The 23,749-nt window shown below is 20.4% G+C and overlaps 6 protein-coding genes across 6 annotated transcripts; 3 read left to right on the top strand and 3 right to left on the bottom strand. All coding sequences in view use genetic code 6, as the record gives it.

Moving 5' to 3' along the window:
* Positions 1–299: 299 nt before the first annotated feature.
* TTHERM_000550969 (transmembrane protein, putative) lies at positions 300–2,110 on the bottom strand (the record flags this gene model as incomplete). Its single annotated transcript, XM_012795930.1, has 2 exons — positions 300–1,646; positions 1,997–2,110. 2 exons carry the CDS (start codon positions 2,108–2,110, stop codon positions 300–302), a joined length of 1,461 nt encoding a protein of 486 aa, XP_012651384.1.
* A 3,866-nt stretch (positions 2,111–5,976) lies between these two features.
* Positions 5,977–7,632, bottom strand: TTHERM_00550970 (hypothetical protein). The gene is made up of 11 exons (XM_001009186.2): positions 7,568–7,632; positions 7,415–7,469; positions 7,334–7,369; positions 7,152–7,238; positions 7,014–7,103; positions 6,874–6,963; positions 6,734–6,823; positions 6,588–6,677; positions 6,436–6,525; positions 6,246–6,335; positions 5,977–6,198 (listed from the first exon to the last, which is right to left on the bottom strand). The coding sequence occupies exons 1-11, from the start codon at positions 7,581–7,583 to the stop codon at positions 6,093–6,095; spliced, it is 840 nt and encodes a 279-aa protein (XP_001009186.2). The 5' UTR covers positions 7,584–7,632; the 3' UTR covers positions 5,977–6,092.
* Positions 7,633–9,214: 1,582 nt separating this feature from the next.
* TTHERM_000550971 (hypothetical protein) lies at positions 9,215–10,238 on the bottom strand (the record flags this gene model as incomplete). Its single annotated transcript, XM_012795931.1, has 3 exons — positions 9,215–9,260; positions 9,319–9,632; positions 9,984–10,238. The coding sequence occupies 3 exons, from the start codon at positions 10,236–10,238 to the stop codon at positions 9,215–9,217; spliced, it is 615 nt and encodes a 204-aa protein (XP_012651385.1).
* A 3,611-nt stretch (positions 10,239–13,849) lies between these two features.
* Positions 13,850–14,298, top strand: TTHERM_00551010 (hypothetical protein; the record flags this gene model as incomplete). The annotated part of the gene is made up of 2 exons (XM_001009188.3): positions 13,850–14,137; positions 14,272–14,298. 2 exons carry the CDS (start codon positions 13,850–13,852, stop codon positions 14,296–14,298), a joined length of 315 nt encoding a protein of 104 aa, XP_001009188.2.
* A 1,295-nt stretch (positions 14,299–15,593) lies between these two features.
* On the top strand, positions 15,594–16,743 carry TTHERM_000551029 (transmembrane protein, putative; the record flags this gene model as incomplete). Its single annotated transcript, XM_012795932.1, has 2 exons — positions 15,594–16,401; positions 16,538–16,743. 2 exons carry the CDS (start codon positions 15,594–15,596, stop codon positions 16,741–16,743), a joined length of 1,014 nt encoding a protein of 337 aa, XP_012651386.1.
* A 1,371-nt stretch (positions 16,744–18,114) lies between these two features.
* TTHERM_00551030 (bowman-birk serine protease inhibitor family protein) lies at positions 18,115–22,582 on the top strand (the record flags this gene model as incomplete). Its single annotated transcript, XM_001009190.2, has 2 exons — positions 18,115–22,459; positions 22,563–22,582. 2 exons carry the CDS (start codon positions 18,115–18,117, stop codon positions 22,580–22,582), a joined length of 4,365 nt encoding a protein of 1,454 aa, XP_001009190.2.
* Positions 22,583–23,749: the final 1,167 nt, after the last annotated feature.

Raw genomic sequence — 23,749 nt, forward strand, 5'->3', positions numbered from 1 at the left:
TAGATTTATTCAAAGAAAGCTATAAATAAATACTTTAATTCTTATATTTTTATTTTATCCTAGTAAATTAATTTTCTTTAAATGCTAATTAAAAGATATTTATTTATTATTAAATAAATAAAGAAGAGGGGTGTAATAAATGTTATTTATTATGGTCTGTATAGAAAACAACATATACTTTATTTAAATTTTTTAATTTTATAAAATTACAATATAAAATATTTCATCTTATCTAATTAATTAGTAAAACTTTATTAATTTTAACTATTATATTGTTTAAGTTTTTCTTTTATTTTGATTCAAATCTAAATATTTCTTAGTTTTTTAATTAAAATAGCTAATAAGGTTACAATTATTAGCAAAAGTAAAATAATTATTGAAAAAATAATTATTTTATTTTATTATTCTTTGATTTATGCATTAATTTGCCTTTTTATGAAGTAGTTCTTTGGTATTGCTATTATTTTACTTATCGCTAAAATAAATTCACTCTTATTCTATTTTATGTATAATCTCATGTATTTATAGCTTTCGAAAATTAGATTTTAATTTGATGATTCAATCTCATAGCTAACTGTGTTATCATCTTTGAGAAAATCTAATTTTTTAATCAACCCATTAATTAACAAAACTTGCTGTACTAAGTTCTTTTAAATAAATAAATTAATGAATATAAATATACTTTTATAGTTAAAATTTACATTTGGAAAAACTCTTTAATATTTAATTTCTCTTTAAAATAAATAATAATTATTAGAAATTACAATTAAGACTTCTAATTTTAAAATTTGAGAGTAGAATTACTATTTAAGTATGTTTAAAACATCATTTTCTAGGACTTAATTAAATATTTTAATATTAAACTCATCTCGGTTTGCTTAATTTATTTCATAATCTTTACCAAATTCAGGAGTTGTATTTTGATTCTATAAAATATGAATATAATCAATTTATAATGTGGTTTATGTTGAATTTAAATATTATAAGATGTATCCAGCATCTTGATTCGATTCATAATATTTAACTTATATTATATTTAGTTAGATATTTTCACAAGAGACCAATAGATATTGATAATTAAATTGTTATTTTTACTATAGGTAGTAGCTTTTTCTATCATATAAATGTATTATGGTATTATTATCTTTCATTTTTTAAATAAAAATTAAATCCGTGCTATGTAGATCTATTAATTTTGGGTATCTAACAGCATTACTCAATTAATTTTACAGAAATATTATACTGGTTTAAGTAATATCTTTAAATGTATCAACCTCAACATACTAAGCATTACCTATATTTATTTATTTTATTTCCTCCTAACCATGTACCATATATTAAAAATATTATCCTTAACTAAAAAACCTAAATCTAATTACTATTTAATTATCAGAAATTAATGAATTACTATTAAATAATAAGAGAATTTTATATTCAGAGAAATTATCTACTTTAATTACGAAATAATTTGATTTGTATTTACTTAATACTTCATCTACCTATAATAAAGCATAGTCATTTAAACTTAAAATTAAATTTTCATTATTTTTGAGATAAAAATAGCTCTTTTCATCTCCTTTTTCATAATCCATTTTTTTTTACTCGATCCATAAACATTTTTTATTCATATTAACTGAAAGCCTATCCTAAGAATAATTTTTAAAAATAAATTTTAATAGTTCATACAAAATAAAAATAAATAATAAATTGATAAAATAAATATTTGCTTGATTAAATTTATGGCCAATCAGATTATTTCAAATAATTATTGGATTAAATTTATAATAAATATTTTAAACCTAACTTCATAAAAAAATATTAATTATGATATGTAGTTTTTCTAAATAGGGTTAAGCTGAAAAAATTTTGGAGAACAAAAAACTTTATAAAAAATTTCACAATTTTATGATTAAAAAGATTGTGGGGGTTAGTGAGAATTAATGAGGAACTCAAGTATTTAGAAATTTTTAAAAATTTATTTAATTTAATATTTTACCTTTTAATTCATTTAATTATTAAAGTCTTTTTCTGAAAATCTAAGAATTTCATTAGCATGAATAATAATATCAAATTAACTACTGTAATGATCAATTTTATTATATATTTTCATACTTGATTTCAAATTTTCATATTATTCTGTAAAACTAATATTTTTAAAGCATGGTATAATATAAATATCTTAATTTTTAATATTAATATAGATAAATTAATTAAATTATTCTCCATTATCCAAGATAATAAACATTCTTTATTTGGTTATTAAATTTTAACCATTCTATGCTTATAAATAATCATAAATTAAACTTATTTAAAAAGAAAATTATTATTATCCATTAATAATAGATTTAATTAAGCAGTAATTATATTAGTTCTCTGTAAATATTATTAAGTTTCTTTGCGTAATTTGTTAACTTTCCTCAATATCGTAATTACTAAATATAAAATTATTATGACCCTACACATTTTCAAACCAATAGCTCATAACTGGTACTTCTTAGGTAAAATTAGAAAAACTAATAAGATACCTTTGATATGGAATTATTCTAAATTAAAAGACCTGTTTGAAATTCTAGACCTATTAAGTTTAGTAAACTGTAATTTATTGAATATTAATTGGTATAAATGTAATTTAAAATTCCCAGCCTTCATTAGCATCTTATTCTATTGATTAGACACAGACAGAATTATTATTTATCTAGCTTAACTCAAATAAAAATACCTAATTCTTAGAAATCATAAGACCATAATTAGTGTATATGAAAGCATTTTCATACTTATTCTAAATAAATAGTAATAGGTGCTGAAATTAATCTTATTTTAATATCTCAAAATAATAATACTGGCACTAACTAATTATAGAAAATGTCTATTTCTGATATATTTTTTCTAATTTATTTAATAATAATTTTAAAAATTAGTAATAATGTTAAAATTTACCTAAATCTATTATTTAATTATCTTACATGTTTTATTATCTAGGTAAGTGTATTAATATTCCTTGAGATTCATTTTTTCTAATAACATCGCATATATATTTTCTCTTTAAATTTGAATAACTAAAGTTTCTTATATCTTGAATTTTATTTTTACTGTCTTCAGAGTAATAAATATACTAATATTCAAAATTCAATAATTAGTAAAATTTATCTGTTGAATCCCAAAAGTAAAAAATATCTTTGCCATTTAGAAAAGGTTATGTTAAATCTGAGAGAGGGTTAAAATATGTAAATGTCATATGTTCAAAGCAGAACTACACCTTAGAATTTAAAAATTAATTATAAAAAACTATCTCAATAGAGTCGCTTTATTAGTTGTTGAAATTTCTTTCAATAATTTATTCAGTTTAGTTTTCAACACTTTCTCCATTCACATAAGAAATAATCCCATTTTTTTCAGAAACAATATAAAATTTATTTGAAATCAATAAGAAATTGGATATATCTAGATAAGCAAAAGGCTAGAATATTAGAAACATTACACAATTAAAACGATATAAAAGCTAAGTTTATGGTTAAAAGGAGATTTATTTATTTAATAAATATACATTCACTTTTAAATACTCTTCATTTGTTTAAAAAAAACTTTATGGTAGATAAAGTATGCAATTTTATTAAATTTTTCCTATATTTATTAAACTATATGTATATTTATCTGGTATGTAAAAAAAGCCTTTACATCCTTATCCTTCACTAACTTTTATGAAAGCTTAATAATAATTTTTCTCAAATAAATTTCTCATTGAAAAACTCTTTCTATCACCTATAAAATCTACAAAACTATTATAATTAAATATACTCTCTGAATAATAAACTTAAAAAATAATTCTCGAGTTTAATTCAATCTGGCAATTAAGAACACTCAACTAATAACTACCTTTTTATAATAATTAGAGTTATTTGCATTTATTATTGATATCTATCACTACTTATTAGTTTTCATTATCTTGAATTTATATTATGAGCTATATATTTATAAGTTAAAACTTAAATATTTAAAAATTATTTAATGTAAAAAATTAACCTAATTATTGTTAGTTTCAATACAAATTTACAAAGTTGCTGTATAATCAATACTGTAATCTATATTTTATATACTTTTTTTTAAAGGAACAAAGTATTTCAAAGCTTAATTATCTTATTAGAAATTAATTTAGTAAAATCTTGGTTCTTTATAGTAAACAAAAATATCTCTTTGACTTTTAGCTTTTAAATTATGAAAAAATATACTTAAACTTATTTTTTTTTCAAAATTTATTTACTGAATATAAAGTAGTGTCTTGGCTGTGAAACTTCTTCAAAAATACATATTTCTTTTTTTGCTTTAAAATGTATTTATTCAACTTTAATTTGATACTCAAGCTCTTAAGGTGTTATTGATTACAAATTTAAAGGTTCTTTAGAATCTTGAACAGTTTTATAAAAAACAAAATTGGTGGATGAAAAAAGAAAGCAATTAGAGTATTAATTATTGTATTCATAAGTACTATTAAGGAATATAGTATTCATTTAGTAACCATCAGAAAAAGGAACATAAAACTTTTAAACCAAAATTTAATCAAAATAACCTCCATCTATGATTGAAGTACTTTAGTTGCACTTGATAAATAATTTTGTTGATAGCTTTTCAATTTAAGTTATCTCATATAGACTTTATGAATTCATTTCTAAAAATAATGCTTCGTCTTAAAACATAATACATGAATCCAATATAAAAAATCTATTAAATCCTAAATCTGTAAAATCATAAGATTTTTAGGGTAAAAGCAAAATCTATTTATCTATTTCCTTCAAATCAAATTAATGATAAAAATCTGAAAATACAAAAACTAATTCTACTTCTTCTTAGCAATTAATTATTAGGAGTTAAAATTAATAAATTAGCTATGTTTTTTAAAAGCAAGGATGTGTTTCTTCAGCTATAGTAATGACCTTATCAATACTTTATTTTGTATCAATAAAATAAAATTTTTACTGTGAATTTGTTTTTGGAAACAGAATCTTTGTGAGCATTCTTTCATTAATATATTTCTCTTCATCTTTATCTTTGTTTAAATAGTAGAAAATAAAATATAAGTAATATATGAAAATATTTCAATAATTTAATCTTACTCTGGTAAAGTTTAGGTTGAAGTAAGAATATCTATCTTGTCCTACACACACTAGATAAGCACTTTAATTTAAGCTTATATATTGCTTTGAACTAATTAACAAATTTATCAAGTTTATCAATGCATAGTTTATTTGTTTAGAATGTAATTTATTAACACACTTCCTAAGAAAATGGAAATTCTATTGAAGTAATCATCTCAAATTAGCTAAAAAAAATATCATCTTAAACAAAAATAATAAATTCGTAGTTTTGATATTGATCTTTAATCAAAGATATTTTTATTTCGTATTCTATTTCTTCTCCTTCTAAATACTCATAAGATAAATCTATTATTTCATCTAAATAACTTTGTTCTGTTATCATTGTTAGAAGCTAAATTTCTAACATACAACCAATGAATTAACTTAATATAAAAAATCTTAATAAATATAATATATTATTCATCTTTAAATTTTCAAAAATGGATTCTTATTCCTTTTGAAATCTTTCTATAAATACAAACTCCTATTAAATAAAACCTTTAATTAACTAAAAATCAAAATCTATCTTAAGATTATTTTAATATCTTTTTTCTCAAATTTGTAAATCAAATTAATTAAAAAAATATATACCGTATAGACTCTATCTTAAGTCGATTCTAATTTAAGACTGTGCTCTAATTTAAGCACGCTAATCTTAAGACATGAAATTAAATAAAAGTTTTTTTATCTTTAATTGAGGAAGATTTACTATATATAATTAAACTATCAAAATAATATTTTGGTATTTATGAATGAAAAAACAATATTCACAACGTAAAATTAATTGCTAATAATAAAAATTTATTAATTATGAATACTTAAAAAATAACAAATAAAAAAGCATAATAGCTTATTGTAAGTGTTTATTAGTTTTGACTAAAATATAAACATTTTTATTATAACAAATAATTATTTATGTATCTACATATAAATTTAGTTTCTATATAGTAAATTAAATGAGTATCAGTCTAAAAAATAAGGTTGTCTGTTAGTGCTAGTAAATTTTACTATTCTCTGTAATTTATAGATTATATTCATCAAGCAATCATATCTCAGATTCTTATTAGCTCTATTTAAATTTTTGTAGTAATTACTAAATATGAATAAAATATTTACGTTAGATTTAAGTTCAAAGAATTAAGTCTGGAAAGCTTAGATAATACATTTAAAAATTTAGATGCACCATCATAATTAATATTATTATTTCTATTTTTAAATAAGTTGAAGTAAATTATTGTAAGTTGTAAGTATAGCTTTAATTTAAATAAGTAATTGAATGTTCAATTTTTATAAAATAAATTTTTACATCAATCCCAACGAAAAACTTTATAAGTTATGACACTCAGCTATTTTTTTACCTAATTAAGAAACTCCTTCAGAGCCTATTTAACAACCTCTTAAAAAATTAAGATAATATTTACTTATTCATCGATTAAATAATTTTTAGGATTATTTTACGTCAACAGTAATTTAAATTAAATGAGGTTAGGCATAAGAGTAAAAATATCAGCTAACTTTAAAGCTCCTTCTTAGTCAAACTAATTACAACTATTTAATTTTAAATTAAAATTTTCAATATTTTTAATAAAATGACTATATTATACGATAAATTAAGAGTAAATTATGTCAGATTAGTGCATACTTCCATACCCTCTAGGAATTTAGTTATTTTTTAAGAATCTAATTACTTGTTTCTTTAAGAATGAATAATTCAAATTATATAAAACTAAAATAATAATTTAACCTTAAAGCTAAGTTAAAAGATTAAATATTTTAGGAACTACAAATAGCCTATCCTATACTTAGCATAATATCTTCATTCAACTAAAAACAGCTAAAAATATTATTAAATACATTATTACTTAATTTATGTATTAGTTTTACTTGAAAACAAGAGAAAGGTTTGAAACACAGCAATATTTTTATAAAGATTTAACTAAATTCTCAACTTCTGAAGTGGTAACTTCATTTTTGCTAATATTTTTATTTGCTTTAAAAATAAAATTTTAATAAAGATATTACGGTAAACTGATATTTAGTGTATATAACTAATTCCAATTATCTAGTGAATCTGCTATTATTTGTAGAGCATTTGGTATATTGAAGATGCTTTTTATTAAAAAATAAATTTATTTTTGAATTATTAATTAATTAAATTTTAATTTAATTTGAATAATCAAGTTGATATAATATCTTCATTTTACCTTAAATCAATCTCTAATTCATTAGGTGTCTTCTTTCTATTATTTTTTTTAATTTTAGATTTTTTTTTTAAAAATAATTACTTGATTTCTTATAGCTTTTCTTTTAGCCATTTTTCTAGGGGTGAAATTTAATCAACTTTTTTTTAAAAAAAGATTGAAATTATGAGTTTATATTTGGTTAATTTTAATTCTAATTTAATTTGAAAAAAATCTAAAATATATTTAATATCATACTTTTTGTTTTTTGCATTTTAATATTTATTTATTTATCAGTAAATTTAATAGATTACTCTATATTATTACCTGTTTTTGCTTTTATTATTTATATTAACCTAATTTCTTTAAATTTCTTATCATTTTCTGATACCTTCATAATTAAATTGCTAATTATAAAAGATTTACACTTATCTAATTTGTTTTCTGATGTAACCTAAAAAACATATATCTTTTCTATATAAATAAAAATTACCTAATTTATAAGTTAACATTGTTTTAATTTTATTTTATTTTAGTTAATCATTAGATATAAAAAATATTTTTATTTCCTATTTTTTCATATATTATTAATAACAAAATAATTTCTTTTAATTTGAATTTAATTATTAACTGTGTACTATTTGAATTTTCTCAAGAATCAATTATCATTTATTTTACCTATTTGATATTTGGGATACTTATATATATTTTTAGACTAAAAAGATAGAAATAAACTTTAGAATTATCTTTTAATTGATTAAAATAAAAAATGAATTCCAATATAATTTGTTAACAAAACTATTTTTTATATTTAATAATTTGATATTCAATTTTTATTTTTCTTTAATCATACATACTAATTTTCATTCTTAAAATATCTTAAATATTCCTAATAGCAAGAAAAACAAGGGAAATTATCATAAATGCTAAATGTTATTTAAAATTATTTAATTGATTAAGCTAGTTTTAAAAAAATTATTAAATACAAAATTGAGATAGTATTTTTAATATATTATATTATAATTATTAATATATAATCTTTATTAAGAAATAATTCTATAATAGATATATTTTTTAAAATATAATTATTAGGTATAAAATCTGTAATAAAGTCTCATAAATTTGAGTTTATATTGTAAAGTATTGCCATTTGTATAAGCAATTAATAATTTTCAAATAAATTTACTTAAAAAACTGGTAATTTAAGTAATTTAATTTCAAGTAATCCGAGATAGTATAGTGGTTAGTATTCCTGCCTGTCACGCAGGAGACCCGGGTTCAATTCCCGGTCTCGGAGCTTTTTTTGTTTAGCAGTTCATATATAAAAATTAATTTGACAAATGTTTTATTAGATTTACTCAAAGAAAGTAATAAATACTTTTATTCTTAGATATTTATTTTAAAGTAAAAATAATTTGCTTAACTAAGTTATTGTTTTATTTATTATTGAATAAATAATGAAGAGGGTGTAATAATATATTAGTTTTATGAATCATACAGAAAATCATAAATAAATCTCCCATTTTCGCCCTACCTCAGTTGAACGGTCGGTGGGTCTTTTCGAGGCAATAAGGTAAATTAATAAAGAAAAGTTAACTTGGTAAAATCAATCTAATAACTTTATAGAAATAATTAAAATTAAATTATTTAAGTTTAAATAAATATAAAAATTATAAAATTACCAACTTTAATTATTAAGTTAAACTTCAGATTGTGGATTTATATTTTATATGTTTGTTTAATATGATCAATATTATGAAAGTAAATAATAATTTTTTAAATTAATTAAAATAATTTTAAGATTTAAATATAATAGGAGAATATAAATTAAATTAAAAATTCAAATTTTAAAATAAATCTAAGAAGAATTTAATTTTAATTATTAGAATTTCTTTCAATTCAAATTCAGAATAAATAGTATAATATTATATGCAACTATTAAAATATGAATCTATAATTTCAATTATAGAATTATTAAGGATATTTAAATATATCGAATGTTTAATTACCTGTTTGCATAATGAGTCTATCTTTTGAAGATTAACCAGGGATGGTTTTATATTATACATTAATACCAAGTACTTTCTTTACCTGATTTTAGTATTAAAACCTTGATTTTTAAAATAAAATTACATCTATCTTAACTGGATTTATTAACAGAGATAGTGAAACAAGGATTATCTAAACGAACTGTAAATTCACATGGTCTGAAGAAGGGATTCTTGAAATCTGTAGGATCTGGTTTAGCAACACCTACTTTGTAAGTCCCTTTTGGTTGAGGAGGAGATGAAACACTTACTATTAAATGTGCACTACTTTGGTTCTCTTTAAAAATATAAATTTATTTATCTCAATTATAATTTTTTTTACCTATCTGCTATTTCGAATATTTTTAGACCAAAAGAAATAAAATAAAATTTATTAACAAAATTTTTTTATATTTAATAATTTGATTTTTTTTAATATTATTTCTTTCCAATCTTAAAATATCATGAATATTCCTAACAGTAAGATGAACAAGGAGATAAATCATCATAAATATTAGATATTATTTGAAAAGATTTAATAAACAAAAAATTTTATTAAATATAAACTCAAAATTGAGAAACTAACTTTTAATATAGTATATTATAATTATTAAGATAGAATCTTAATAATGAAATAATTTTATTACAGATATGATTTTTTTAATATAATTATTTGGTATTAAATTTGTAAAAAATCTCAAAATTTTGAGTTTATATTTAGTAAATTATTGGCAATTTGCATAAGCGATTAATTAATTATTTTCAAATAAATTTGTGAAAATAACCAATCTTTTAAGTAAAATAAATTCAAGTAATCCGAGATAGTATAGTGGTTAGTATTCCTGCCTGTCACGCAGGAGACCCGGGTTCAATTCCCGGTCTCGGAGCTTTTTTTATTTCATAGTTCATAGATAAAAAAATTATTAGGCATATTTTTATTAGATTTATTCAAAAAAAGTTATAAATACATACTTTTATCGTTAGATATTTATTTTATCCAAGTAAAATTAATTTAATTTAAATGCTAAGTAAAACATATTTATTTATAATTGAATAAATGAAGAAGAGAGAGGAGTGTCATAAAATATTAATTAGTTTTTAATGAATTGTATAGAAAATAATTGTATATTATATAAATTCCAAATATTTTGCAAATTTATTTTGCTAAAATATCTAATTTCCAAATATTAATCAATAAATATTTTTTAAAAATAAAATTATTTAATTAAAATTTTACAAAAATCTACAAAAAATATACTGTGAATACTCTAATTTATTAATTTATGAAGGAAATAAAATTAAAAATTTTTATTTTAAATTTAAAAAAGTGTTTCTAATTGGCTTTATTTCAACTTTTAAAAATTAACAAGTTAAAATAAGTACGGTAATAAATTTCTATTATTAATAATTTCTTTAATCTATTCAATACAACTTTCATTAAATTTTAACTCCTACATTTCTAATTAAAAAATATCTTTAAATGAATAAATAAATATCAGTATTTAACTTAGGTAGGTTTTAAATGTAAATTAAGGAATTTTATTTAATTAAGGCAGTGAAGTGAGGTGTCTAAACAGAAACAGAGGTAGCATTAATATATGCATCTTTACCATATTTGTAAATTAAAAAAAAAAATGAAATATAGATGCCACTATAGTTTGAATTTGCATATTTTAAAGAATAATGAATAAATTATAAATAAAATTTATTATAAAAAAATAGATTTATTTTAATTTGAATAAATAATGCTTATTTACTTCAACATTTAGGGGTAAATTTTATAATTTCTTCAGATTTTTCAAGATTTCTTCATTATAAATAATGAATAAGCAATTAAAAATAATCTATATTAATGCAGTAATTTAAATTTGAAAGCTAGAATAATTCGTTTTTTCTATTAAGTTTTTGTAAGAAGAATAGTTATTATGAGCAGATTTTATTTATAATATAAAAAATTATATTAAATTAATAGTTATATAAAGATATTCTTTATAATATTTACTTTCAACATAAATGCAATCTAACTTCAAGGAAATTAAAAATTATTTTTATTTAATTTATCTCTTTAGCAGGTTCTCACTGAATTGATTATTTCACGTATTATAAATGTTCTACATGCATAAATAACCTAATTGCTTTAAGTCAGATTTTAATTCAGTAATAGCGGGTCAATTAATATTTTTTATCAACAGCTTCTAATAATTATCTAATCTGGAAAAATATGTTATTTTTTAATTTACAAATTAATAAAAAATTATTTAGTTATGTTAATGTAGATAATTATAAGAATTTAATTCCTTGATGAATTTATTTTTAATTAAAACACAATAATTAACTTTTCTTTTTCTTGTTTAAATCCTATATCGGTTGAACAGAAAAAGTTTAAGTCAAAATACAAATAATTAATTGTATTTTTTTATGTGGTGACTCATTTCAAATCAAATGCATTTTTTAGTTTACTTAAAGTTTATATTACACTTTTTTCTCTTAGAAATAATAAAATTTTTATTAAAGAAAAAGTTGATATAAATTTTATATGGTACAATCTTTTTTATTTTAATGTAACAATTAACTTAAATAAATATTTTTAGATACTTTTTAGCATAAAAATGTATTTTAGAATAAGTTGAGTTTTCATATATTATTTGCAAATATGAAAATCAATTTATTTAATGCTATTTTATTATCTTATTACTCCTTATTATATTATTTTGCTTTTTATTTCAAATTTACATGGTTGAAATAATATTGAATAAAAATGTAAATACTTGAATATTCTTTAAAAAATAAAAATTATGTTTTTTATCTTTTTGTTTTGAATGGATTTTCTTTCTATGAAAATTAATTCAGTAAATAAATCCCGAAATGAAATGATGGATTATATTTGATCAATAAATTTTAGATTTCTCCTTTTAAAAATGTGTATTTATGTAATATATATCTTTTAACTCTAATATATAAAAGCAATACGCAGTTTTTAATTTATTATTTTGTAAACATAAAAAAATCCAAATATGGATATAATTTTAAAACAGAATTGGAATAATTTAAATGGAATTTAGATATTTTTTCATTTTTTTCTTCTTATTTGAATAAATAAAAAAAAAATTATTCTGCACTAACTAATTATTATTAGCTCATACTGATTGAACAAAGCAGTATTACTGTTTTGTTCTAAAATTGTTAAGTAAATGTTAAAATTTTTCTTACTAATTAATTTTGATGAATATTTTTTTGGATATTTTTTTGTTAAATAAGTTAATCAAATTTTAAGTCTTTTTTTGAAATAAGATATTTGAATTTTCCTTTTATATAAATTAAATTAATTATGAATGAAGATTGAGAGCTTTACCACAAATATTACTTTGAATTTGACTTTTCTTATAAAAGAAACTTAAAAAGTCTAAATTTTTTTTAATTAAATGGATCATTTAAATTGCATTTTAAAAGCTCCTTTGTTAGAAATTCTGAAATATTTCTTAATAACTATGATGTGTTAAAAAAGTTTAGTTTGTTAAATATTATGAAAATATATAAATTTTTAATTTTGAGACAGCGGAGAATATCTGACTGATGTTTGACGAGTATTTGTATATGAAAAAATAGCTATATATGCAATTAAATCAATAATATCTTTCCAGAAAATAAATCTTCACCAGCGAATAATGGACAAATTATATTGATTTACAGATATGATGCTGATAAGTATATTTTTTAAAGTGTATTAAATTCATAGTTATATTGATAAAAAATTTCACTGACTTTGCTTATAGCAACCACCCTTGTAATAGCTATATAAAAATAGTAAGAGTAGAATCTATTATGAAATTTATTAATTTATGAAAGTAAGATGTAAATAGATAGCCAAAGAGAGATTAGTAATATTGATTTGCTTGGTTATGAAAATAGAAGTGATATTAGTAGAAAAAATTAATTAGATGTAATCTATTTAGCGAAATTGAGTATAAACCTTAATTACATAAAAATGTATTAATTAATTAACTTTATAGTTGATTACTAATCTATTGTTTATATTCATCTCAATTATTATTTAAGCAATTGGTGGATTTCCTGGTAAAGATGATACGAGACAAATTAATTAATTAATCAATCAATCAATAAAATGGAGAAAAAAAATAATTGCTTGATTATTTTCAATGCAACCATTAAATCACTATGGGAAAAGAAAGTAAATTTGTTAAAATAAATAGGAGAATCAATTAATAAATGAATTAGTAAAAATAAGGAAATTTTTTTTGAGAATCATTCAAAAATAAAAGGAAAAGAAAGTACCTTAGAGATTGAATAGTAAATTGAATAATCTTAATTTAATTAGAAAATCATCAAATAAATAAATACAAGGAAAAGAGTTTGTTCATTGAAATAATAAAAAACAATTTCAAAAAAAGAAATAATAATTAAAAAAAAGATTAATAAAAGTTAACTCTAATATATACGGGCAAGCAAGCAACACAGAAACTAAGCTATTTATACTCAAATATTTATACATAAAATGTAAAGACAAACAAAAAGTTACTTCAATTCTACTTTGTATGACTTAGATTTCTAAGTACCAGTGACTCACAAGCTCTAAAACCTTTCTCGTTAAGGCTCTCGTTCATGGAATAAATTCAATCCATCTCAATAATGCGCACTTAGTCTTTTAGAGGTCTCAAGACTTAGGAGCATGTAGACAGACACAGATAAATCCTTCAGTGACTATAGCATGAGTGACAATAACATAAGAACTCCTTACTCTACCCAGAAAGACTTCTTGACATCTGAAGAAGATTCTGACGAAGTAATAATTTGTTAACTCTTACCTTATAATATTTATATCGCTTTTTGCTTTTCTTATTATTTGGTTTTAAAGCAAGATATATTTAAATTATGAATGAAATTTAATTAAATTTAACTTTACTTTTGATTAAATAGGAAGTAGTGATGTTTGAAGTGTAATGAAAATACTTGGTATCAAATAAGATACATACATACATATATCAATCAATTGATTTATTTTATTCATAGAAAAAAAGAAATCAATAATTTAGTTAAGATTTAATTAATATGCAATATAAAATTTGTCTAATAATAATTCCTCACTTTTTTACTAAATTGCTTAAAATATTTATTCTTTAATAAATTAACTAAAATAATACATTAATAATCAATAAAATAATAATTTTTAATAATCACAAAAACTCCTTTTGATAACACTAATAATAATAATGATTTACAATTATAATATGATTATGTTAACTATAGATAAAACAAAAGGTTTTGATTTATTTAGCTTAAAATTCTTAGAACCACCAGCTCGCTCGTCTATTACACCTAATTGTTTGCTCGCTTACAAACTTATTTTAAAAAGTTAAAATTATAATTTTTATAATAATATTCTTTAACTTTAGTTCTTAAGTGAGACCAGATAACTCAGTAATTATATAGTTTTCAATCTTGCATATGCTAATTAATTGATAAAACTAGCTAGATACTAACCATTTATTAATATCTACTCAAATTCATATTCTTTTACTAATTTACTATTATTAGCTCTATTAAAAATTCTCCCTTAAATTTACTAAATTTTAATAGGAACCTAACATTACTAACCAATTTGATAATAGAATTTTGTTAAAAATAAATTTTAATTCATTAATTTTTGTAAATAGAATCAAATATGTATATATTTTTGTCAGTCCACTTTCTTATAAAAATAATTAGCTTATTTTTTACAGATTTATATTAAATAAATAAATAAATAATTACTTTCTCTTTTAAGCAATATTAATTACACGAAATTATTCTTAATTTTCAGCAAAATTTTCCTTTTAAAAATAGTATTGAAAGATTTTGTTGAATTTATCAAAAAAATTATTAGAAAAGTTGGTCAGTAAATTATAATTGTAATATTTATAGCAGCAGCAGAAGCTGTCTCTATTTTAGTTCTAAAAATATTTATTTTTTAATTTTTTTAGCAAATTATATATCAATTACACATAAATTATATGGTTTCATAATAAACTCTACTTTGCTAAAAGCCATATCCTTAAATAAAGCTTTAGTTTACATTTTTTATAATAAAAAAAAATTCAAATTTTTTTAAATGATCAAATTGCTAGAAAAAATTAATCTTAATAATTTCCAATTTATAAAATATATTGGCTCATTTAAATTTGCTAAAAAACTAATCTATTACATATTAAGTAAAAATAATTAATCAAATATTAAAAATTTACGCAGTACTTTCTTTTGAAATGTCGAAATTCACCTCCGAGCCTTTAATATTTTATCCTGTTAATTATTGTTTAAATATTTTTTGTATATGGAATACAGTAATATATTTTGTTTAAGCAAGTAAAATAAATAATTAAATAAAATATAAAATATAGATATTTAAATATAAGATCACTAAAGTAGTATGTAATAGTGTTCATTTATCGAAATTGTCTTTATTGTTATTCTTGGATAATTATTTCTCTAGTAGGAAATAAATATTTAGTAGAATAATAAATATTATTTTAAAAATTTAAAATAATAAAAAGGTATCGAAATAGGTTTCGAACCTGGACAAACAAACAAAAAAAATAAAAAATTTTTAATCAAAGATTTAATTTGTTTTTAATAAAGAAATCTAAATTTTTAATCAAATATTTAATTTTTATAGTTAAGCATTTTTTTCATTCATTTTAAATTAAAAAAAAAATTAATTCAAGATTAAATATTTGATTTTTGATAAAAAATTATAATTTCTTCATCAAAAAATTAAATCTTTGATTAAATATTTATTATTTTTTTATTCTATCAGTTTGCTTCTAAACCTGCTTCAAAAACTTTTTTTTATTTCTTTTAATTTTTTATTTATTTTAATAAATAATATATTTTAATCTATTAAATGTATAATTCTTACTCAAGAAATAATTATCCAAAAATAGCTGAAAGAAAGAATAAAGCAGGATATTCATATAGGATTAAAAATATTATTTGCTTTTAAGTAAACTGTGGTATTAAAAGAAGCATATTTATTTAGCTTTTTTAATTAAATTATTTATATATTTGGCATTTGTATTATTTTTTTATTTAATTGGTATTAATAAAAAGAAAATTTTATTTCATAATTTTATATAAAATATTATTTAAAATTAATACATTTTTATCTAAAAACTTATTTAAAACTAAATTATTTATAAAAAAAATAAAGATAAAAATATAAAAATATCTCAAAAAGCTTTATATTAAATTTTAAAAGTCAAATATTAAAGATAAAAAAATTAATTTTCTAAAAGTAGTTTCTAATAGCTTATAAAAATAATATAGTAATTATATAAATTTATCTTTTTTTCTCATATTTATAATAATAAATAAATAATCATTTCTTTATGTAAAGTAACTTCTACCTACAAGTGATATCTTAAATACTTTTTAAAAACAAACACAAATAAATGTTATTTTGGAACTTTTACATTTAAAATTATATTCTTTATTCGAATAGCTAACATTCAGAATTCTGATTTTTTATGTTTTCTTCTCTAATTTTAGTTTTTATGATAATAAAAAAAGAAAGATATCTATAAATATATGTTAAAAATGAATAAGATTAATTTAAATATAAATAAATTTTAAGTAACTTTATAGATTTTATTTATTTATTTATGATTTTTTAATATTTTTTGGTTGAGTTTTTATTTAGACTTCAGCTTTTGATTTTTGATAAATTCTTATAATTAAAGTGTAAATCAATTTTTTTATTTTGTAAGTTAGCTAATTTTAATTATTTTTATGTAATTTCTTAAATACTATTATCAAAGTTTAGAATATAATATATTTATTGCTTTCTTTTTGCTATTTTTGTTGAGATTTATAACATATGAAATTTATTTTCCTCTTATTTTTTTTATCTGCATGTACTTTTAGGAAATTGTTAAGCTATAAAAGAATAGTTATACTTAATTTATTGCCAAAAATATCCAGAATTTACAGATTTTGCTTTTCTACTTACAAAAATTAATTAATATAGATAATATATACTTTTAAGCAATTCTAACTCAATTTCAATCTAATATACTTGTTACTTTGAGAAATTAATTAGAGTTTATAATTTTAGTTAATTTTTTTAAGAAAATTTGTTTAACACAAAATAAAATTAGCTTTTAAGCTATTTTTACTTTTAGTAAATATTTCAAAAATTAAGATATATAAAAATAATTGCGAAATTATTTGTTATAATTTGTAAGGAATATCTTTCTTTTATTTTAATTAACTTTCTTTTATAAATAACCTTAGGAATAATAGGAATTTTAGTGATAGAAAAATATTGATTTTTATATTTTTCTATCTTTATTTTGAGTACGATTATTTTATTGGAATAAGAATAACTTCTTTTATAGTTTAAATATCACTTATACAAAAACAATCCCAATCTATTAAAATAAGATGTAATATTATTTGGTAAATTCTGTAAAGTTAAGGAAGCGCTTAGCATTATTGGCCTGATCATTCTGAATTTGATTACATATTTTGTAAAAAAAATTAATTTTTGAGTAAAATTTATAACAATAAATAGAGAAAGATAGTGATCTAAAAATTATGACAAAGATTTTCAAATATCTGCTTTTTTTGATTACGGTTTTATAATCCGCATATTCAAAAAGCTCTAGGTAGCTGAATTTGGACAACTTATCCTATTAAAAATATATTTTAGGCAATTTTAAAACATATTAAGACGAAAGTTTATTTGGCTCAAGCCAATCATAATCATTTACTCATCTCTATATTTCAATGTGGGTTTTGTTTAAATTTTAAGATTTCCCAGCAACTGATTACAATTTTCTTACAATTAAATAGGGCTCTACTGATTTATTGATAGTTAAAATCAACCCTTCAATTTATTTTCTTTAATTAATTGTGTTAGGAAATATTTAAAGAGCAGTTGCCTCCAATATTATAGAAAACAAATGGTTATTAGTGACTATCACACTAATTACTGATGGGAATTATATTAATGGTTCAATTGCTTTTAAAAATTATGAAACCCCAGCTTAAACGACATCAATATCTTCTACTGGACCATATAATAGTTTATTATAATAGCAAAGTATTCAATTATAAATAGGTAATTTTGCTTACATGCAAAAAAAAGGATGTCTATAATCGTTAGGATTTATAGATAATCTAAATATTTATTGGGGTTCTGATACTGATACTGTTAACATGAATAATGGAGCTTCCTACTCAGATGATTATACTGCTCAAACAACTGAACTTATTTGGGATTACGATTTCTTTTACACAAAAGCAAATCCTAACAAGTACTTCAATATAGCTTAATCTATGCACAAATATATAAATGGATTTTAGAGTACTTCAAACACTTTAATTTTAAATGGGGGTTAAACATTTAAAACAGATTATATAAATTCATTATAAAACAAAGGTATTATTATAAGCTTTCACTTTAAAATATCCTCAGTACCTCCAGCTTCTTAAAATTTAATTCTTATGAGTATCTCTAATTCAGATATTAGTATTTATATTGATAGCTTTGGTAGTTTAAGATTATTAGGTGAGTCAGTAAATGGTTAGATTGGAAGTGATTGGTATTAAATTGTTTTGATCATAAAAAATGCTTAGTTAAATGATATCTACTTATTTTTAAGTAGAACATAAAAAATTAAAACATATTATTAAAAGCTTTCAATTGGTTAGCTGCAGTTTGGAGATCCAAGTAATAAAATTACTATTGAATTTAATCATATTAGGTATTATAAAGGTGCTTAAGTTTTTCTAGATTAGGGGTATTGCTTTTTATCTAATTAAGATTTAAAAACTTGTTTAATGTGCTAAGATTCATATCCAATTAACTACAAAGATAATTTAAGCTGTTCTAATATTCCAGGAGCGTTAAAATTCATTGATTGGAACAAGGACTCTCCTGATTGCCCATATGATATGATTTATGATTCATCAGCTAATTGTGTTTGCATGAAATAGTTTTTTAAGACTACGGATAACAGATGCTCTAAATGTCCAGATTATTGTGATGAGTGTACTGATAAGAATACTTGCGTTAAGCAAGATCCTATGAGAAAAGTAGATGGAAGATGTCCTGATCAATATTTTGATGATGGATATTCATGTATATTAATATCGTAAAAGCTAACTATTTAAAAAAAAATAAACTTGATTAGTTACTTCGATCAAGTTTAATTCTTGTCTTTTAATAATGTCTAGATGCAATTACCTTCAACAGGTCCTTATTCATTTTTCTTTTGTTTTAATTTTTCATTTGATGCTTCAACTCCAAGTAAAAAGTTTGCAGTTATTAGTGATTCCACCAATGAAATATTTTCCTTTTATTATTAAGCATCTTCATCGCCATCAATAAGTTTTCCTTCAATAAAAGTATCATATCTAAGTACTACTTTTACTGAAGCTTTCATCAATTTTAAAGAACCTGTTTGGATATCTTTTTGGACAGATATGACTTAAGTTTTTTTGCTTATTTAAAGCTATTCATAATTTTTTTCAGATCTACAAGTCTTATCTAGCAATATCAAATTAACTGATCCTTTTATTTGTATAGGTCTTTGTAATGCTGATTTTATAAGTTCTCCCTCATTAAAATCATTAGTTTTTATTTAAGCTATGAATAATCCATCTAATGATGAAAATACTCTACAACAATTTTTATCTCCCCAAGTACAAAAAATTGCTATTTTCGAAATTTTGGCGGATTCTGATTTATCTTAAGTTTATAATAATAAAATTGTAAAAAATAAAAATTTAAAACTTTAGTACGTTAATATACCTCAAATAGATGAATTGAATGGGTTTATGTTTACCCAAATATCTTATGCTACAGTTTTGAATATAGATCTTAAATATTGGATTTCATTTTATTGCACTATTTTACCTGTAAAAATAAATTAATAGGTATCTCTCTTGAGTTATGAAGTAGACTAGACAATTGAATACTTTCTTGTTCCCTAAGGAGAAAAAATATAAATAAGGATTTGCTATTCCTAATAATGCATAGATACAAAATATTCCATGCTCAATTTAAATTAAAGCAATAATTTATTAATTTTAATGAGAAATAAAACTCCATTTTCAGCAAAAATTTTATTTATTGAATTTGAAGTAGTTTGTAATTATAAAAGAGAACAAATCTAATTTTTAAATCCTCTATAAACAATAAATAAAGATAAATTAAACTTATTCATTGGTCTATAGAAAAATGTAACTTCAGATTATTTATTTTATCTTAATATGATTAATATTGATTAAGGTGATGGGTTTTATTACTTCGATTATACTAAATTAGAAGATTGCTTCATATTTATAAATATAGTATAGATGTAATGTATAATTTATAAAAATAATCTATTAATGCTCTAAAATAATCTATAAACCATCTTAATTAATGAAAAGTAATGTCTTGAATAAATTGTATAATAGGGTTATTAGATGTTTGCTAACTATTAGGCAAGACAGTGCTAATTACGTTGCGCTGACGGATACTACAAAGACCCAATTTCTAAAAGATGCTTCAAATGTTTTCCATAATGTAAAACTTGCTCAGGCTCAAGAAGTAATTGCACTTCATGCAATTATTCAGATTAATAGCTTCCTTTGTGCAATTGTATATATTCAAATTTTTTTTTAAACGAACAAAATCAGTGCTAGAAATGCTCTGAAAAGTGTAGATCTTGCACTTAAAACGAAAATTTATGTTTATAATGCTCTGCTGATAGAGTAAATCCTCCTAAATGTGAATGTGATCCTTTCTAATTTTTAGAAATAAATAATTAATGTATTAAAATTGAATCATGTGAAAAAGATTGTAGAAAGTGCAAATTTGATTCTTCAAATAATAAAACTCTTTGTTACTAATGTAAAGATGGAAGGACAAATCCTCCTTAATGCGATTGTTTACCAAATTATAGGAGTAATTAAGATGGCACATGCTCACCCTGCCCTTCTTCTTAGTACTTTGATAAAAATATTTAAGACTGTTAGCCATGCTCTTTACCTTGTTAGACTTGCTAAATTTCTGCAAGCTACTGCACTAGCTGCTCTTAAAATTTGTAATTAAAAAATAATCAATGTAGCTGCTCTAATGGGTTAGAAGTATATTAAATGAAATAAAATAGCTAAGAAAATGCATGTAAATAACATATGAACGTTAACCTATCAGTTTAACTTAAAGATTCAGCTTATTATGTTATTTTTAAATTCGATCACGATCTTAAGCAAATTGATTTTAAAAATCTATAATTTGAAAATTTGATTTAATTAATTCTTTCTGAAGTCTCCCAAAGCCTCTATTCATTCAACAACCCTGAAATAGATGGAAATAATCTTATAGTTAAAATTGATATATATCAGAGTATCAAGGCAACTATAGGAATGGCTCTTTTTAAACAAACAAATTTATTTGTTAGTGACGATGAAAAATATGTTTTGAGCTCAAATTATTTAAAGCAACCAATATAATTCTAAGTCGGTCCATACATTTTTTAAGAAGCTGTTTTCAATAAAGATTTATAATAATTGGTGAATGAAATTAAAAATTCAAATAATTAAGATCTTTTGAAATTAATATAATAAATGAATTTTGTTTTTTATTTGCTAAACACGGTACAACCTTCTAACCTCTTTATGCTCTTAAAGCTTCATTTCCCTCCAAATTTGTTTATGTTTTACTAGATTATAGGTAGTTTTATTTATCCTGGCATAGTAGATTACATGTCAAGCAACTACAAATAAAATTTTTATTTGTTTGGTTATGGATTAAATCAAACAGAAGTACACTTGATTGATAATTCTATGTTTCAAAGAATAGGATTTTCTAACAGTTTTATTGTCAATGCTCCAGTTATTATTTTGAAATATTTAATATTATTATTTATTATGATTTTAATATTAATTTCAAAACAATTTTTAAGTTTTAAATCGGCAAATACTCTTGATAAGCTAAATAAAATAAATCAAATACTTAAACAAAGAATAAATGCAGAAAATGAAGTTAATTTATTGATGGTATTATTATGTATTTTAACCCAGTTCACAACATTTGAGCAAGATATATGGTCAGTAAGATATGGATATTATGCTGCAACATGTATGCTAATAATATTAGTTCTCTCATTCTACTAAAATTTTATTGAGATAAATTATATATAAAACCATCATTCTTCAATGTTTTCTTATTAGTTGATTAAAAGATTAAACTAAAAGAATATGAATAGCTCTTTGATAGAAAAAAACTATTTTTTAATTTAGCTTGCTAGAAAGTATTTTTCTTTAATTATATTATTTTGTTTCTAAGATAACCCATTAATACCTTGCATATTAAATGGATTAATATTTTTAGCTTCTGCACTAATGACTTACAAATACAAGCCTTATCTAAATTTAGTAAACAGGACAACAAAAATTATTTCAGAAATTTGTTTTTCTGCAGTGTGGTTTCTTCATATTTATATTGCTAAAATTGAATAGTAATTTGAAACATAATAATAATTAGATTAAGATTTAATAAATAGATATCTAAAAGTGGGCTAAATCATAACTATTATATTACTAGTTTTTAACCTATTATTTTTATCTGAATACATTATGTTAATCTATTCATGTATTAAAAAAATATGTTCAAAAGGATAGAGTTAAAGCTAATAGAAAATGAGAAATTCAGTAATTGTGTTGAGTTAAGGATTACATTATTTCAATTCAGCACAAATATATAAAAAATAAAAAATAAATCTTAACAAATTGTAAAGTACAAGACATTTTGCAAAAAAAAGCTGAAATATACACCATATAATACCAGTTAAATATATCACTATCAATATATAGTCAAATTTGCTAGTTAATTTTTTTTAAAATTTTTGGCAAAATAAGATAAATTCAGATTTTATTTAACCTTTATGCGTATTCTATGGTAAATAATAAAAATTTAAAAATGATTTTTTTGAATGAATTGAATATAAAATAATAAAGGAAAGTTAAATTTTAGTAAAATCGAATAATTTTAAAGAAATGATTTTAATTAAATTATTATTTTGATTTTAAATAAATATAAAAATTATCAAATTATCAACCTTAATTGTCAAATAAAGCTTTAGATTGTGGATTTATTTTTTATATGTTTGTTTAAATAAGAAAAAAATTTTGAAAGCAAATAAGTATTTGAAACCACTAATATTAAATTTAAGATATTTAATATAATTTAATTTAAAATATTTCTTGAAAGAATTTAATTTGAATTAATTAGAATTGCTTATGATTCAGAAGAAATAATACAACATTATATACAACAATTAAAATATGAATGTTTGTATTTTTAGTAGTTAAAGATATTTTTATGAAAAAAGGTTTAGATTTAAAATTTTTTATTTTTAATTATTATTTT

Source organism: Tetrahymena thermophila (assembly GCF_000189635.1).
Source record: "Tetrahymena thermophila SB210 genomic scaffold scf_8254786, whole genome shotgun sequence".
Lineage (NCBI taxonomy): Eukaryota > Ciliophora > Oligohymenophorea > Hymenostomatida > Tetrahymenidae > Tetrahymena > Tetrahymena thermophila.